General features: G+C 36.7%; 1 protein-coding gene across 6 annotated transcripts in view; it reads right to left on the reverse strand.

Annotated features, from left to right (window-relative positions):
- The window catches only part of LOC131439112 (RNA binding protein fox-1 homolog 2-like), a 573,206-nt gene that overhangs the window by 67,989 nt on the left and 485,805 nt on the right, over positions 1-19,412 (reverse strand). For all 6 annotated transcript variants that reach the window (XM_058609730.1, XM_058609729.1, XM_058609732.1 and 3 more), the window contains 2 exons: positions 1,693-1,722; positions 387-684 (listed from right to left, as the gene is read on the reverse strand). In XM_058609730.1, coding sequence (XP_058465713.1) covers positions 387-684; positions 1,693-1,722 — 328 coding nt within the window. The remainder of the gene's footprint in view (positions 1-386; positions 685-1,692; positions 1,723-19,412) is intronic.

Consider the following 19,412-nt stretch of genomic DNA (forward strand, 5'->3'; position numbering starts at 1 on the left):
AACCGAGAAAGTGCCTGAATGTGCAGGAATAATCGATTGATCTACCGTACCGAAATGGGAGTTCGATGCTGCGGTAGAAGTTTTCCTTAAGTGCTTTTCAGTCTAATAAAAAAAAAGTGCTGTATACTATGTAATTTGTGGAGTCATATCGAAGTGATGCTTGCTAAAAGAGCAGAAAGGCGAGAAACAAACTTGTACTAATTCAATTACAAAGTAGTACCATTTGCTTTTAGAACCAAGCCATTCGCTGGATACGATAGTAGCAGTAGTTTGGTAATGGTCTAACAGGTATGTAGCGCAACAGCAACTTCGTCGCGTTTTTTTTTCTTACTGGAGTAAATCGAAACATTCACGGCACAGCTGGAAAACCAGATAAAAGTACAGACCTTCGCCGTTGGGCGGCGACCGCAGCCCGTTGTGCGGCTTGAGCCATTAGCAGAGGCGAGGCGGCTGCTGCTGCCGCTGCTGCGGCGTTCGGAAGCTGATTAGCGGCTGCTGCTGCCGCTGCGGCCGCCGCCGGATTAGATGCTGCCGCTGCTGCTGCTGCCGCGTGTGCTGCGGCCGTGGTGGGACCTCCTGCTGCTGCTGCGGCGGCCAAATGTGCCGCCGTCGGACCTCCCGTAGCACCTACGGTGGCCGCCGTTGCTCCTAGCCATGGCCAGGCACCCATCGACAGACGGTAACCTAAAGGGTCGTTTCAGTTGTTAATGGTTATAGTTAGTAATATAGATTTATTAATATTTCATGCGAACGACTCTTCAAGAATTGAATATATAAAAATTGCGTCAATCAAAATCTATCCATATTCAATTTTTTTTTCATATGAGGAAGACTAAACAAACGGTAGGTGATTGGAGAGTAGCAATTCGATTCAGATATATGATTTCCGTGAGGTGTTTTAATGGTGAACATGATTTCAAATTCAATAAAACCGATTCAAATCTCAAGACTCATTAGAAAAGGCTCAGAAGTTATTGAAAAAAAAATAATACCATCTCTAAAAATCGTTAACATTTTGTTTCTCTGTATAACAGTTCACTAGTTTAATAAAAAAAACAATAATACTTCACTGTCTAAAATAATAAAAATCAAAATCTTTTCACTTAGATGGAATTTGTTCTCTAGGGTTTAAGCCTATATACAATTAACTACTCATCCGCCTTCAAAGTATTGAATGGAAAGTATTGCTATCTCTCTCTTATTAAAAAAAAACAACAAAAAAACCTTCGCTTTGTTTGTTCAACTTTCTGCTTATACAAAACGGCTTTTAAACTAACCCAGCCAGCTCTGGCAAAAGGGATTAAAAAGTTACCTCCCTACTCGCTGCTTTTCCTTTCCTTTCTTCTCTTATATTACTCCTAAACTATTGCCAATTTAATCGAGCGAAAGTGCCCTCCATCAATACAAATAAACGAAATAAAAAGTCCTACCGCAAAACGTTGCTCTGGGATAAACCAAATAACACTACACTTCCTCTCTCTCTCTCTCTACCTCGACTTATGGCTACTATTTTTTATTATTATTGCTATTATTTGTCCTCTTTTTTTCCCTTTCTTCACAAACAATGTGGAAAGGGTGGGGGTGGGCAGCAACTCCGGTTTTACGGAGCCTGCCCTGCACTGATTCTGGTCTGGGGCTGGGGATAAAATCAGGGAAATTTTCCACTCGGAGGGAGGTTGAAAAACTTCTTACCTTCTGGTGGCCACGGTACGCAAACCGCTGCTGCTTTCGGTCGATCGGAATTTCATCGGGGTTGAGTGAGTGTGAGTGTGTTTGTATGTCGGAATGCCGGATCGATCGGTGAGCCGTTGCATAGCAGGAACGATATGTAGAAGGGGAAAAGAAAAAAATACTTCAATTAATTCCACGTCGAACAGCGTATTTTATCTAAATAAATGTATATTGGTTAGGATAAGTAAATGTTGGTTGGAAATGTTGGTCTTACTGATTAGGTTTTTTTTGGCTAGTTTGGCTACCGAATACTTAAATGACGTCTATTTGTCGATTATGATTATGTGAAACAAATCTACGTGAAAAATGTATGATGATAATTGTGAAATGGATAATATGGCTAATAAACATGCCAGTAGCGATTTAGTAATGTTCGATAGAGTCATTTTTTTCAGAATAGCTGTGTTAACATAAACAATACACTCAAAGTACCAACATCATGAAAACACACATTGTTTTTGTCTCCACCGTCCATCTACTCCAGTTCCAATAAATAAATTATTTACAATATAAATATGCTTACAAATAATGAACTGTAGCACCATGCTGGCATGCTAAACAATCATGCTTGAGTAACCGAACATTTTCATTCGTCATATGATAACATTAGGTTACAAGTGTTTGCTGGATGAGAGGTTACCGTATGAACGAAAAGAATCGACGAAGGACTAGATATGTTATGGAATCTAAAGAATTTTTCTTCGATTCTAGAAATTGGCAGCTCTCGAATGCAAAATTTCAAGTGATTGTTTCAACTGTTGACGTAGGACTACAAAACTATTGTCAAAATCAATGCTTAAATTTGTTTCGAAAATTTAGTCGGTAGTTATTTTTTGGGTTTCAAACACATTTATTTGTCAAGTTTTCTCCCTAGACGTAAAGCAGCTCAAATTTCATCACTAACTTTACATTGACGAGTCGAAGACGAATACCGCTAACCGATTACTTTTAACCAAAACCACTAAAATAGCTTATGTGTATTTCAAAAATTGTTCATTGAATATTTTATATGCCCTAAAAAGGACCGTTTAGTGTTGTGATAAAAGAGGCTGAACACGATCATCCAGTACCTCATGACCTCAAGGACATACTGCGTTTTCCTCAAATGGAAAGAAACAGTAGAATTTCAATGAAAATTATTCTTGTGCGGAGCGAACGGCGTACAAAACAAATCCACAAATGGTCCACATATTGATGTACATACCATACGAAACGAAAAGTTCCAGGCCACCCACAGAAAAGACGTGAATAGTTTCGAACCGTGTATAAGGAGTGTATCGAAAATAAGCTATCCACATACATTTGTGTTGTACGCATGTATTTGTGATGGTTTTTTATGCTCTGATCACAGCATGCTGTGCGTTTGGCTGTCAGCTTTTGTTTGTTTACTTGTTTGTGCGGTTGAAATTCTGCGTTTTCAAAATGTCGCGTATTGAAAAGGAAGTGAAAATTAAGGTTCTGGACACATGGCTAAGTGAGAAGGGTATTACTATGCGAAAATCGAATAACGAAGCGGTTTGGAATTCATCTCGTCAGCGTTAAAGCCATCATTAATAAGTTTGGGGAACACTATTCTTTGGATGAGCTACCAGGAAGAGGCAGCAAACCCGTTTATTCCAACCCGAAACTGGACCAGAAAGTGGTATCTCTAATCAGTAAGAACAAATCAATGTTAATACGTGATTTGGCCAAAAAGCAGGAACGAGTGTCGGAATGATCAAGCGTATCAAGAGGCGAAATCGTTTTGATGGACGATTAGACTTATGTAAAGAAGGACTCAAAAACCCTTCCAGGTCCACAATACTTTACTGTCGTCGTTGGGGAGGATGTGAGTGATGCGGACAAGTTGATTCAAGTGGAAAAATTCGGTCGAAAGGTACTGGTATGGCAAGCAATATGTTCATGTGGTTTGAAGTCAACCATTTTTTACACTACCGGAGCTATAAATGCATAAATCTATCGATATGAGTGTCTCCAGAAAAGATTGCTGCCTTTATATTAGAAGCAAAGTACACCTTCACTGTTTTGGCCGGATTTAGCATCGGCTCACTATGCCAAAACCACTCTCAATTGGCTTGCGGAAAAGGGTATAAATTTCGTTGAGAAAAATACCAATCCACCAAATTGCCCTCAGCTTCGACCCATCGAACGTTACTGGGTAATCGTGAAGAGGGTCTTCAGGAAACCCGGGAAGGCAGCTGGGAACTTGCAGGAGTTCAAAAAAAATTGGGCTCAAGCGTCCAAAAAATGCGATGCAACACTTGTCCGGAACTTGATGAAGAGCGTTCGATCAGAAGTTCGAAAATTCGTGAAGGAATAACTTAAATTTCATTCGGTTTTCATTATGCTCATGTTTAACCTCGTACAATAAAGGATCAATTTTTAGTTTGAATAAATTATCGTTCTTAATCATTATTTGAAAGAAAAATTTGTGGATAGCTTATTTCCGATACACTCCTTATTTTTGTTGCGAAAAAGCATCTAGACGGCCCAATGCCAAATTTCATGATATCCACTAGTGTTTGAGTAACAGCTGATCGTGTCAGACGAGTTCTCGTTTTCATCAAGCTATGGAAAAAGACAACCATTCTCCGTATTCTCCAGACCTGGCCCCCAGCGACTATTATCTATTTCCAAACCTGTCTCCAGGGAAAGTAGTTTTTGTCGAATGCTGAGGTCATTGCAGAAACGGAAGCCTATTTAGAAGGTCTTTGCAAATCTTTTTCTTCAAAGGTTTTCACGGTAAAACCCCTTAATACGGTCTTAACGAATCGCACAGTGTGCAAGTCGGTTCGATAATGGTTCATGTTTTGTGAAGAGGCTCTGTTCAAATACAAACATACATATTGAAGAGTTGAATTCTTATGAGGACCGTGAGCCTATGTATACGAAACAATCGTCTCTGTAGGGGGGCGTTATGATAATGGCGTGAAAAACGAGGAAGATTAGACATTGTTTGTTATCCTTTGTAGTGCTGACCACCAAAAATCTAAATTATACTAGTTTAGATGCGATGCGATTTCCAATCAGTAGGTGAAATGATATCGACAATCTGTTTGAAATCGATTGAGCTGTAGATGTGCCACATCTAACCTGTTTGACCCTATATGCGAGGTTAGTAGTCGGTCGTCACATGTTTTCGCCTGAGACGTCAGATAGGATATGGCACCTAGTGAAATATCCTTAAAGGGTCATATAAATTGTGTAAACTTTGCGTCTGCTTAGCGGTTCAAATTGTGCACTCTCTGAAGCTCTAATATTTTGTAATTAGAACCTAGTGATGTGATAATACCTTTCTCTCGTCATTCTAGCAGTCTCATTATAACATACTTTTTTCATTGGGAAAATTTATGACACAAATTAGAGATGATAATTTCTGACAAAAATTTGTTCAGATCGATCCGGTTAATTCACAAAAGTGGACTGTAGCGTTTACGTCGCATATCCCACCACGCTTTCGATACTAAAAGTATCAGCAATAATTCATTTGAACTTGAACATTCTGAAAAAAATGTACGGATAGAAAAAACGTTGAACACGTCACTTATACGATTAAACTATCACCAGAAGCGACAGCAAATTCATGCTTGAACTTGATACACAACCCAAAAGTATCTTTCAAAAATATCGGGCTCATTTCGCCGAATTCTTCAAAAAGCCGAATTCTTCAGGCTACACCACATTAACTATCCAGGAATCATATAAACAAATAGATAATTTTGATGAACAACCAGAATTGGCAGTTTTCTAATTCACTATATATGATGTAAACGAAATTACCTTTTCGGTGAAATAACCCTTTCGGTGAACCGACATTCCCATTCGGCGAAAAGACTTTCTGCGAAATGGTTTTTGGTTAAATGACCCGCTTCCCTTTCAAACAAATCTGAACGTGTAGAAAACGGTTCGGCCCTCTCCGATCAAATTGAGCGGAGATAAAATGTGCGTTTTGTTGGTTATGGCACTTATACCATTATATCTTCGAAGTCGGATTTAAAATTGATCAATGATCCAAAATTAGCTTCCAAACAAGCCTACGTCTCTAGAAATCGGTTCCGCCATCTCCGACAAAGTTGAGCAGAGAGAAACAATCTGCGCTTTGTATGTTACGACACTTATACGATTATATCTGTAGGACCGGTATTCACAGCCAGGTATTCGAACTTGATCCATGACCTAGTAGTAGCTTTCAAGATTCAAGGAGATTTTTAAAATGTGCGTTTTGTCGGTTACGTCATTCATACCATTATACCTCCGGAGCCATCAAACATATACACACAAACATTATCCGATCTCATCGAGCTGAGTCGAATGCTATATAACATTTAGGGTCTCCGGAGTCGGGGTTTTCAGCAATTCAATTACCTTTCTACAGAGAAAGACAAAAATAAGCCCAAAACTTGTATAGTGAAAAATCTCGAATTTTATAATTGAAAGCTTCACAATCGCTTTTCCAATTCTTTTAGTCTTTCTCATAAAGAAAAGCTATGCAATAATCACTGTTAAACCCGACTTTGGAACTGAGGCAAAAATATGCACTCGATTTTCTCTTAGATGGCTGTACCGATATTTTGCAAACTTACATACAAACAAATGTGGTGCCATAGCGTGCTATTGAATTTTATTCGGATCGAACCTCCGGTTTAGGAGTAATAGAGTAAAATGGGCAAAAAACTTGTAAAAACTATGCACCACTAGATCGATTTCCACAAGCTTTAATTCAAATAAAAACCTCATAGCCTGCTATTGAATTTTATTTGCATCCGACTCCCCGTTTCGGAGTAACGGAGTAAGATGTGTAAAAAATTAAAAACAATGCACTCGTCTCTATAGATGCACATAAAAGGGGCGTCGCAGTTCACTTAAATTTACTTCGCAAAGCAAGTCAAAATTAATCTTATCATAAATTTCATAGCTAGTTCAGTTAAAGTTGACATTGAAACAGACGCAATATTTATGTTTACATGTTTAAAGATGCTATACTCTCTCATCACCCAAGAAATTACGGCATGCATGAATTTACGTCAAATGTAAGTTTCATTTTTTCTAAGAGTGTAGATTCGAACGAATGGTTCCACAATCCTATACAACACCATTTTTATCCATATACGATTTCCGGCTCCGCAATGTCAGACTGACGAAAAATTAAATTTCAGCGTGTGTTTCTACACATGATGCTGAACAAAAAAAACGAATAAAATCCTTTCAACTACACAGCACGAAAAAATTATGTAAATTCACGTCTCGATAAATACGCATAAATGGAGCACCGCAATTGATGTAAATTTACATTGCAAAATATGTAAAAATATATCATGTCAGTAACTCCATAGCTAATTTAACTGAATTAAATTTTATTCGATGTGATATCAAATTTTCACTCCCAAAAACACGGCATGCTTTGTGTAATTTTCAATTTTTTTATAGTGTAGCCGTACAATTCTTGAGGTTGTTGAAAAAAAGTGGCCGGCTTGTGGTTACACAAAAGGAATACAAAGGTTTTGTTTTTTTACTCTCAAAAAGGAATGTACCTCATTTTCACAGAGATTGCGAAACCGATTTTCACAAACCATTGGATTTTATCTGGATCCGACTTTCGGTTCCGGAATTACAGGGTGAAGTGCTTTCTAAAATTTTTAAACCGTAATTTAAAGTGAAGATGTAAATTTTGATTAAAAAATGTTTTGTTAGTTGCCACCAAAAAGAACCATTTCCGGGATTATATCAGATCTCAGGTTCTAATTCCGAAAGTGCCGGATATAGTGGTCCAAAACATCAAAAGTGTTTCAGCGATGATTAAGCCGATTTTCACAAATTTAAGCTCAAATGCAAGGTCTTGTGTTCCCATTAAAAGCTATTGAGTATAATTGCTTGGCAAATATCAGGTGTACAACTTGCTTCCGCCGTTTTTTCCAAAATTAGAAGCTTTATTGCGAAAAAGTGCTTACAGATGTATTGTCTGTCGCTAGCGATAACTTTCTCCCATCTTACCGGCAATTTTCGAATCCCGGCTCGAAAAAAGGAGTCCTCTTTTGATGCTATCCTTGAAGCAATCCCTTTTTTCAACTCTCCGAAGGATTGAAAATGTTGATCTGCCAGGCCGTGTGCCATCGAACGGAATAGGTGAAAGTCAGAAGGGGCGACATCTGGGGAATACGGCGTGTGAGGCAAGACTTCGCATTTCAGCGTTTCCAGTTACTTTTTGACCACTTTTGCGATGTGAGGCCGAGCATTGTCGTGTTGTCAACTCGTACGGCACCCAGTTTCCATCTTTCTGAATCATGTCCAGGGCCTTGAGACGTTTTGTAATGGCTTGCTGACTCACTCCCAACGATTCGGCAAGCTCTCCTTGGGTTTGGCACGAATCTTCATCAAGCAATGCTTCTAGTTGTTCATCTTTGAAGGTTTTTTTCTCTTCCACCACCATGTTTGTCTTCGACTTCTAAATCACCATTTTTAAAACTTTGAAACCACTCCCGACACGTTCTTTTACTCAGAGCAGCATCACCGTAAGTTTCTGAGAGCGCACGATGCGCTTCAGCCGCATTTTTTCGAATTGTAACAGAAAAGTAAAACTTCCCGCAAATGACGTGAATTGGGCACATAAACAGACAATTTCGAGCGTGAAAAATACGAAAACAAGTACAACTGTCACTGAAACGGCGATGACAATTCGTTAGGCACTGTACACACTCACTTTAAAGGCATTATCATCTATGTATTATGACCAGCCTCAGTCGGTACAGCCACCTATCGGAAAACGGCGGAAGCAAAGTTGTACACCTAATATATTTTCATGCTTTTATTCATGAGTCTCTTAGAAGTGACAAATCAGGTTTTGTTCCATCGAATAGTGTTAGAACCATTTCAATTCGAGTTTTTCGGGGATGGGTATAAAGTTTTGGAATAGTTTCAATGTATTCAAAAAATTCAACACTAATTGAAACCCAAGAAACATTGTAAGAAATCAAACCTTGCACCAACCAGAAAAATTCATAAAATACCCTAATCCAGAACTATTTTTTTTTCAAAACACCTGCGCGTACTTCCAATTAAATACTCGAACTTAATTCTAGATCGAAAGTTTCAAATCTCAAAGAAATTTAACTGACCTTCCGCTAAAGAAAAAGACGGATAATATCCCGACATGAAATCGAAAATTTCAATCTGAAAAATTACGAATCCAACCCGAATTTAATAACACTTAATAGAACTCGATTGTTGCGACCCGGTATTCATATATAAATTACTAGTATTGGAATCGTGTCAGTCTAAAACTACAAGTTTATCAAATATTTCACAGTTTCAAATGAACGAAAGTATTACTGAATAGGCTATGATGCTAATTTTGGATGATGCTCGGCTTAAACGCATTGATTGATATCTTATACTTATTTTTAGTAGGAATTTTTCGTTTTAATTTTGCATCATGCCCATTCATCAGCGGAAACAATGTGTAATAGTTTTTATTTAGATTTCACAAACTCCAACTAAGATAACAAATTTGAACTCCATTAGAATCATTGAAGTGGTGCAGACTGATTTCAACAAATTGTTGAACCAATCTATTCTACATGGAGCGAATGGCAGTCAACGGAGAAAAAAAAAAACGAGACAGAAAGGAGTGAAACGCTGCAATCACTATCTACTACTATGAGAACCAGCAGCATGTGTCTGTTAACTGAACAATGGACCACAGTTTTCTTAGGAAAGTAATTCATTTCAAAAAAAAAAAATAATCCATTTATTTTTCCTATACTTGCGTGCGGAAACAAAATCATTCTTCATCCGTTTCCATCTCCATTCATTGTTTATCCTTCAACCGCGGAATCAAGCGTTTTTTTTTTGCAATGATACTTGCAATTCATTGGGATAACGTTTTTTCTTTTGTTTTAAAAAGATATCACATTTTATAAAAAAATAGATTTGACTTCAATCATAGACTATAGCGATGAAAATGCCAAAGCATTACTCATGACAGTTTGACGAAGTTTCCAGATAAGAAAACAAGAAAAAAAGAGCACAGATAATTTTATTTTTTTGTCCGCGAATGCCAAGACCTGATCTTTTGGTATTTTTATCTTACTGAAAAAATAAAACGAGGAATAATCGATTCTGCAATGTCAGGCATCCGAAGAAGTTTGAGCATCGTTTATCAAAGATGGAAAAATATTTTTGCCGTCCAGGGATGCTCGCGGAAAAAATTATATAATACTTCGAATCGAATCAGATTTCTACTCTGATTCGATTCGAAGTATTATATAATTTTTTCCGCGAGCATCCCTGGACGGCAAAAATATTTTTCCATCCTTGATAAACGATGCTCAAACTTCTTCGGATGCCTGACATTGCAGAATCGATTATGTTCTATGAATACAGATGTACTTAGTTGAAAAACTTATTCAAAAATATTTCCTTTATATGCTACTCATGAAATCGCTAGCAATTAATCATTATATTCACATTAGATGATTTAAAAAAACACATCCGCGAATGTGAATGCAAAAAATAGTGATATTCCACGGAATAGTTGTTCGGAATTACTCGGAATAAGACCTGGCCATTTTTGTAATGGAACGCCATATAAAGTTGGCATAGTCTTTAGTTGTTTCGGAATATTTCTGGTACTCACGTTTCATACCCAGTATAAAGGATTTCAGTGTACTAGACCTTTAGTGTAAATTTTGGAAAAAAAATGTTTGTTTTGAATCTTAAAACGCTTCCGGGTAGTAACAGTTTTGCACCGCCATTTATCATCAATACCGAATTTCCGTGCAAAAAACAAGGCAAATTTGTCATAAAACACAGTTCAAACAAAGGCTCGTTTGGAGAATCGGATTACATAGTGATGCTCTTATAATGATTTTGATTTGGCAAGCGATCTGCAGCTGCGGACAAAAAAAAACTTCGAAGACATCGAAACAGAATGGATTTCGTTTGAAAAGACCTCTACCCACACCATTACCATCCGGGAATGTTGAAAAATTGGTAAGCACTGGAAATAGATCAGTGATATAGGATACTTCACGAAGAAAGAAAGTGGCCGGTGAAGTTGACAAACAAAGTGTCCGAAAGAAGATGCGAGATGTATTAGAAGAATAGTTTGTTTTTTTTTCTGCTGATATTTACTTTAAAATCACTATGAAAATTATTTTTACACACGGAACGACCGAAACTAGCTCTGCGCCTAAATCGTTTTCCTGTTTTTGAATTAGTTGTTTTCAACAACAAAATAGTCAAAATAACTTATAAATTAGTTAAAATTCAAAATTTACTTTGCTGAAAAAAGCTTTTGGTTTTAGAGAATGTGATTAGTTGGCAAATATTCTGGACACAAACCACCTTTCTTTCAATTCAAGACAGTACAAAGAAAGCAAAAATGAATTTGGTTTTATTAACAAGTTTATTAGTAAAAAACTCATGAGAAGTGTCAAAGCAACATAATTCATTAAAAATCTAGAAAGGATAGTCTAGTTGCAAGCAAAGCAAAGTCCTGGCATTACATTCCTTTTGTGGAATTTGGCCTTTCTGTTTCAACAGACTTCGCAGCCGATTCTTAGTGTAGAGAATCATTGCATGGCTAGTACTATGCATCCTACTGACACTAAGAATCCTTCCAGGTCGGGACTCGAACATACGACAACTGGCTTGTAAGACCGGCGCCTTATGCATTCAACCACCAACTCGGGCCAAGTCTAGTTGAAACTGCTTGCAAATTGTATTGATTTTATCATTATTTTATCAAACGAAATTCGTTGTATCTTCCAATATGACAATATTGCAGCTGGTTATGGTTTATTCACCAGAAAGCTGCATCGAAACAAGAAGAAAGGTATGTTTTCTTCTGTCCACAACATCTAGAAAATAAGATCCAACACAGTTTGCGTAGAATGCTTGTAGTAGGCGGCTGCTTTTTCCTGTAGCTGTTTTTTGTTTTCGCTCGGGCTACGCCACGTTTTCAGTGAGAGTCATTGTCGCGCAATTGAATGAAGAAAATAGTGATTTTGAATAAAAATAGTTACGCTGATAGCAGACTTTTCGTTTATGTCTGTGCGAGAAGTCGTTCGCGTATTTATACCTGCCAAAATAGTAAGGACAAATCCATTTTTTCCGACAGTTGTATGCCATCTAGTGGCTAATAGTCATTACAGAATGAGCAATTTTTTGGTGACAGCTTCAGAAAATTTTAATTTCATTTAAACCATGGGCAACGAAATCGGATCGCTTTAACTGATTATGCTAGCTAGCTTAGCCTAGTTAATTTATAGTAACGTGAATATTTATATTGTACACACCAAAATAATTGAAAACTACACGGAAGGACCGAAATTAGCTCTGCGCCTAATTCGTATTACTGTTTTTGAATTAGTTGATTTTAACAACAAAATTTCCAAAATAACTATAAAATTAGTTAAAATTGAGAATTTACTTTGCTGAAAAAAACTGTTATTTTTAGAGAATGTGTTTAGTTGGCGAATATCCTGGACACAAACCAGCAATATTTCAATTCAACACGAAATTCTCATTGACAACTAATTTTGTTATTAAAATCAGAATTTTTTTTTCTATTTATCTATCACCATCATTACTGAAGGACAGCACAAAGAAAACAAAAATGAAATTGGTCTTATTAACAAATTTATTAGCCAAAAACTCGTGAGAAGCGTCAAAGCAAAAACAATCCATTAAAAGGCTAAAAAGGACAGTCTTGTTGAAGCTGCTTGCAAATTGTTTAGATGTTTTTCAAATGTGTTTCGATATATCCATATATAAATTTCTAAACCGATTGGTAAAAATGACGTAAACTCTTAGTGGAAAGTGTATTTATTCAGAATTTGTGCGCATTTGAAGCGATTGTGCGTGATAATGATTTTACGCTGAAAAGTGAAGTGAGTCTCGAATGTTGCGCTCAAATTGTATATGTATTCGATTTATGTTTTCCGAGTGCTTAAAGTTTTCAGTGAGAGAGTCGATTTCGCGAAGTCGAATGAAGAAAACAGCGACTTAGAAGAAAAATTTTCTAAAAGAAGTTGATGTTTTGTTTATGTCTTTTTTTTTCAATACAACATCGTATTTATACCTGCCAATAAAGAACAGACAACCGCGACTGAATTTTTTTTCGATGGTAATGGTATGGTAAAGCCACTAGAATTTTTTTTCGATGGTAAAGCCACTAGATGGCTAGTAGTCATTACGGTGTTAACGTTTTTTCGGTGACAGAGCGCCATATAGCTGCAAATTGCAGAAACCAATTCAAATATTTATGTTGGTTGAAAACAACGTTTTATTTCTCTAATTCAACTAATAAATTAGTTGAATGGAAATGAAGTGTGCCTTAGCTAAGAAATGACAGCACGTTTAATTAGTGAATTCAACTAAAAAAATAGCCATTTCAACAAATATTTTATTATTCTTAAGGGAATTAGAGTTAAAAAATCTAAATTAGCAAAAGTAAGATTTTTTCAGTTGTCTCAAAATATGACTAACTAAAATCAGAAAATCAACTATTTTTTTCGCCAAAATGCTGATTTCGGTCTTTCCATGTACAAGCCCTAAGAGTGCTATCAGAGTTCAAGCGTCACACGAATCGTCAGGATGCGCATGTGAGTTTGTTACATTCGATCAAAGCAAGCCTGTCATAGTGAATGCGATGCACTAATACCGTTTTCGTTTATTGATCAGAGCAGCCCGAAAGCTGACCCAGAGTCGCCCAAACAACGTTAAATATGTTTGTTTTTGCAACCTGCGGTCGCTCTACGTCGGACTCCAATCGCGTAGTTTTGCTCTGAAAATTTTCTCGGGTCGCTTGTTTATTTTTTCTTTTTTTTTTCATGAGTTGTTGTTTAGGGCGCGTACCACGTGTTCGTTTTACTCGGAGTCAGAGTCGCCCGCGTCTAGGTTCAAAAACGAAAACGGTACAACAGTGCGACCTAAATGTGTAATATAATATAACAATTAAATATTTTGATTCTAGACAACCACACTAAATGTAGTCCACTAACGATATCCTAAACCGCACATATCCTTGCATTGGACAAGAGAGATTTGAAATGCTTGTAGTGTCTTGAATCTGAAATGAGATTCATTTTGATAAGCTCATTTCAAGAGTACTCTTCAAACATTTGTACCGAACAAACCCGACTTTTCTGTGACATCGGTGTATAATCAAGTGCTGCTGTAGGTTCGGTACATCCGGTACAAAAACTTCTCCCCCTGCAAAACTAACACGATTTTCAAAGCCACACAATGTAAACGCCTAGTTGTTTATGCTGCATATGTTTGCATTGTTGCCGCCTCTGGTGTCACATCCCTTCGCTGCTGCTGGATTGTGCTGGCTGCTCGGTTTTACAGGTTAACGGTTTTGTTTGTATTATAGTTTTTCCCTGCTTGTTTTTATTTCGCAAACTGTCCGTCCTTCAGATTGAATTTTGTACTTGTTTGTGCAAGTGAACGTAATTTGATTCCAGCTGCAGATAAAGCCACGATCAATGTTGTTCCTGTTTTTACTGAACTAAGATCCTCACTAGCTCCCACTAGGTCCTCTCTTTCAATTTTGTATAATACATTGGAGTATTTCTTTCTACTCTACCGCTTTTAAAGTTACCATTAGTTGGTAACATTTTTTTTTTGAATATTTTTCCTCATTACTCGTGTCTCAGATGGAGATGCCGATGCTGTTTTATGTATGAAGAGTTCTACAGTCTGCAGTTCTGTATAATGTGACTTTTTTTTCTCATGACCTTACCCCGAGGCAGTCTATTGGAAAAGGGAAATGTTAAATAACCAGTGCGGCTTATTGTTTCCCTGCTGGATGGACGCTAGGCTAGAGTGTCCTTTTCTATGGTTTTGAAATTCTAAAAGGTTTTTTTTAATTTGTCGAAGTACTTGTTTTTTTTTTCAAAACAAACCAAAAAGCCTGAAGCTAAATCGTTTGAAAGAGAAGGGCTAGAAGGGCTGACATGTGACCGGTTTTCGTAGATCAGCAGATGCTCACCAGTATTACTCTGTTTTACTAAAAATTCTCATTTGTATTTATTTCGCATGAAATTTCTAAAAACTAGTCAGTACTTGACAACATTGTTCATTTCTAGCTGATTGGCAATAAAATTGAACTAACTTTTCCGGCACAGGACAACCGTCCAATCCGATTTAGCCGTGAACCGTGAAACAACGAGGCAACCGCTGTCATGTTTCCCCTTACAGTGTTATGTCATGTTGTCGCGTGACAGGAGAAACTTTTCCCACGTTCATTGGACGTAGATTTATAGCGAAGATACGTGGAACACCGACTGATTGATAACAAACGATCAAATTGATTACACCTGCACCGTTTCACGGGACTTCGATTATGGGAATAACGCGATGGAAATCATGCAACAGCACGCGAATGAATTTCCGCTTGTAAATCTCCTTTGCAATGGTTTTTTTTGAAACATATGCAACTACTGAATGTCGATTTAATTTAATAGCATTTAATTTTGAACGGTTGAAACACTGGAATTATTCGAAATATTCTTGATCATTCGATAATAATAATGATAATGGTCTATTCCCAGTGGCGTCTAGTTCTAATGTGCACCGCGTGCACTGCACAACCGGTCAAATTGAAGGAATTAGCTGCTTCCCCAACCACATTAAATTATATTTTAAATTCTTTATTTATTCGATGAAAGCATGTCAGGGGTACCGAATATAAAATAATAAGCGATTTTGTTCACAGCACAGTATGCACAAATTTTTCCTAAGCTGTTGGCGCTTGCTGGTCAATAACAGCCAGACGATTTTTTTATGTCGCATTGCCGTGCCGCTCTGAACTCGAGTACTTTGCGTGTATTCAAACACATCTCAAATACATCTAACTTAAAATTTAAAGTATCTCTGGTCGTAGGGTCTTTTCCGTGCACATGAGTTACTGCACAAATTCAGAAAGACTTGTTGTTCTCTCTATCAGGTTTGGCTCTTCGAGTACTACTATGAACACCTTCAGAAGAGACTTATTCTTGTGGTAGATTGCTGTCTTAGTTGCAACATCGAAGTGGTTTTATTGATGAAGTTATTGACAGATTTTACCGACTGCAGAGCGCCGAAGTAAGTTTAATAAAAAATCCTATCCAAAAGTATATCGTTATTTTATTGTATAGAAAAGCACATGCGAAAATCCATTTCTTTTTTTTTTTTTTTTTTTTTAATAACAATTTATTGGAATATGAGTTAAAATTAAATTATTAAGATTTAAATTGGGTGTTCAGCCACAAGTGGTGACTTTTCAGCCCTGTTATATATATATATATATATATATATATATATATATATATATATATATATATATATATATATATATATATATATATATATATATATATATATATATATATATATATATATATATATATATATATATATATATATATGATTTGGTTATTACCATGAAGACATCATTTGCTTCCGCAATTCTGAGATTTTTGTGTAGGGAAAATTCTAAACCTACTTGTATTGTGTAATGGGGAAAAGGAACTTATATACTAACTTACTAACTAATACAGAGAGCGAATCGATTCAATTGAAGATTGCATCGATTTTTGTCGGAATTTGCTTATAATATTATGTGACATTACATCTAATGGTTCTATATTTGTGAGTCTGTGTAACTCATTTGTACTAAACCAGGGAGGACGCTTCAGAATCATTTTCAGAATTTTATTCTGAATCCTTTGAAGCGTTTTCTTCCTGGTGGAACAACAGCTTGACCAAATTGGTACCGCATAAAGCATGGCTGGTCTGAAAATTTGTTTATAAATTAACAATTTGTTTTTTAGACAGAGCTTAGAATTTCTGTTTATAAGAGGATATAAACATTTAATATATTTATTACACTTTGCCTGGATTCCTTCAATGTGATCCTTGAAAGTGAGTTTTTTGTCATACGTTAAACCTAAGTATTTAGCTTGATCAGACCATGTCAATTCCAAGCCATTCAATTTGAGAATGTGATTATTGTTTGGTTTTAGAAAAGAAGCTCTTGGCTTGTGAGGAAAGATAATTAATTGCGTTTTTGCTGCATTTGGTTTAATTTTCCATTTTGACAGATAATCACTGAAAATATTTAAACTTCTTTGTAGGCGACTGCAGATCACTCTTAGATTTCTACCTGTGGCTAACAGACTTGTGTCGTCACAGAATAGCGATTTCTGACAACCAACGGGTAGATTTGGAAGATCAGAAGTGAAAATATTATACAAGATTGGAGCTACACTCGAACCCTGCGGAACACCGGCTCGTACGGGTAGCAATTCAGATTTACAATTCTGATAGCTAACCTGAAAAAATCCATTTCTCAATCTTTAGTTTTCACTTACAACGAACTGTTACATCTGATATCATTCCACATAATCAGTGCACAACCCGTATGTTTTTTCACGAGACGCCACTGTCTATTCCATTTGGATACACCGAGCACTATTTTATCATGGTTTAACTTTTTAGAAGCAAATTCAATCCGTGATTTAAAATTGTGTTTAGATCATTCCTGTCCTAAATCAGCCATTTTTATGAACAATGTAAACGCCTAGTTGTTTGTGCTGATCATCACGCATTATTTTTCATTGCAAAACAGAACTCTCATTAGAATGACAAGGAGCTGTTTGTTTCTTATATGTTATTCAAGTGTTATGAGGAATCTTCCAAGTCTAACATTCAATGGGATGGTGAAATAGCGTATTACGTTTTGAAAACAGCACAGCAATTCTATCAGCAGAAGTGTTTTTTAATCAAACTATTTTTTTCAGTTTAGAGCTCAAAAATATTCGATACGTTTTCTATAATTTTACGTTTCGTCTTTGACTCAGAAGTGCAGAGCAGTTCAAATTTAACTGCTTAATAATAGTTAGTTGGTTAATGGTGACCCTTCTTCGTGATCTTTTGATTCAGTTGCAGTACCTCATAACACACCATATCCAGCTGGTTTAACCATATACAGAGCACAATATTCAGGCCATGAATATTTTCAACGGTCGTCAATGATGATGTATGACCATGCGTTGCTCGACGTTTTGGATTATCGTAATGGACCCACTTTTCATCTCCCGTAACAATTTGATGCAAAAATCTTTAATCCACTAGTGTCCACCACTAGTGTTAAAATACATTTCTCATATAGCTCGTGTTTTCATTAATATAACTGAGAGATTAATGAAACAAAATTTTTTTTGGGTATTGAATAAGGGTAAAACAGTTTATTTGGGCATACATTAGCATAACCTTTTCAATTTTTAACAGTTTTGACCCAAGTTAATAGGAATTCTTCGTTTTTTGCGTTTTCGCTCTAAATTCCGGTTTAAAATTTTAAACACATCTCACCTTGTTGTTTTGGGACCGGGAGTGAGGTCCGAACGAAGGTCAAAAGTAATCTATTTTTATAACGATTGAGCCTTTTATTTGAGACAAAGTTTGTGATAATTTCGATAATTGTGATGAGTTCCGTTTTTGAAGCTTTCGACCACTATGTCCGATACTTCCGGGTGAAGCTGACTATAGCTGAAATCGGTTCGTTTGGCCAGCCACTAGCGTAACCTATGCGTTGCTCGATGTTTTTGAATCAAATTTAGTAGAATTTTTACGCTTTTTGCATTATCGCTCTACATGACAGGTTGAAATTTCATACACACTGTCCTGTACTTCCGGAACCGGAATTCAGATCTGGATAAATTTCTATATCAACTTATGAAATTTATTTGAATGCATTTGGTTTGATTTTTCCGTCTCATGCATAAAAACACGATACTGAAAATGAAATCCTAACACTTATCAGCCTGTAATTCCGGAACCGGAGGACGTATCCAGATGAAATTCGGTAGGATTGTATGGGATTGTGAGATCTTACATTTGAACCAACGCTTATAAAGATTGGGTGAGCTGTCTATGAGAAACAAGAATGCACTTTTTTAGTTCATTTTGCATATTTTCAAGCTTGGTTCAGATAGAATTGGAACAAAGACAATTGCATGTATTTCAGTTATTTATTATTGAATTCAAGATCTTTTTTATACGAATGTAGCGTTTTCTTCATACTTTTAAGAAAAAATACGGATAAAATTATTCGTCACGGTTACGAAGGAATTCTCAATTTTTTCCTGTAACACGGCTTATTAGGCGGCGCACACCTTCTTCGTCCATAGTTTCAGCTATCTTATTTCACCAGGTCGTCATCTGATTGATGTCTTTGACAACCTTTTTCTTTGCCTTGAGTCCTCTTCATGCCCAGTATTTTTCAATAGGACGGAACTGGGGGCAGTTGGGTGGGTTAAGGTTTTTCGGAACAAACTGGACCGCTTTCTCTGCATACTATTCTTGAACGACTTTGCTGTAGTGACAGCTTGCCAAATCTGGCCAAAACATTACGGGATGATCGTGGGATTGAATGAACGGCAAAATTTGTTTTTGGAGACACTCTTTTTGGTATAGTTCCGATGTCACTCTCTTATTTGTAACGAAAACTTCCGTTTTTTAGCCACAGCTGCAAATGCCCTGCCAAATCATAAATTTTCTTGCAATTTGTCGGCAAAAACAAATTTAAATTTGGCTGGAACATCCCCCCGAGCCGTTGCCAAGTAAATTTTTTGACCTGGGATTTTCCCGAAGTCAGCCTTGACATCGTCCATCAGAAGACACCCGTCATATAGTTT

The sequence above is a fragment of the Malaya genurostris genome, chromosome 3 (assembly GCF_030247185.1).
Source record: "Malaya genurostris strain Urasoe2022 chromosome 3, Malgen_1.1, whole genome shotgun sequence".
NCBI lineage: Eukaryota > Metazoa > Arthropoda > Insecta > Diptera > Culicidae > Malaya > Malaya genurostris.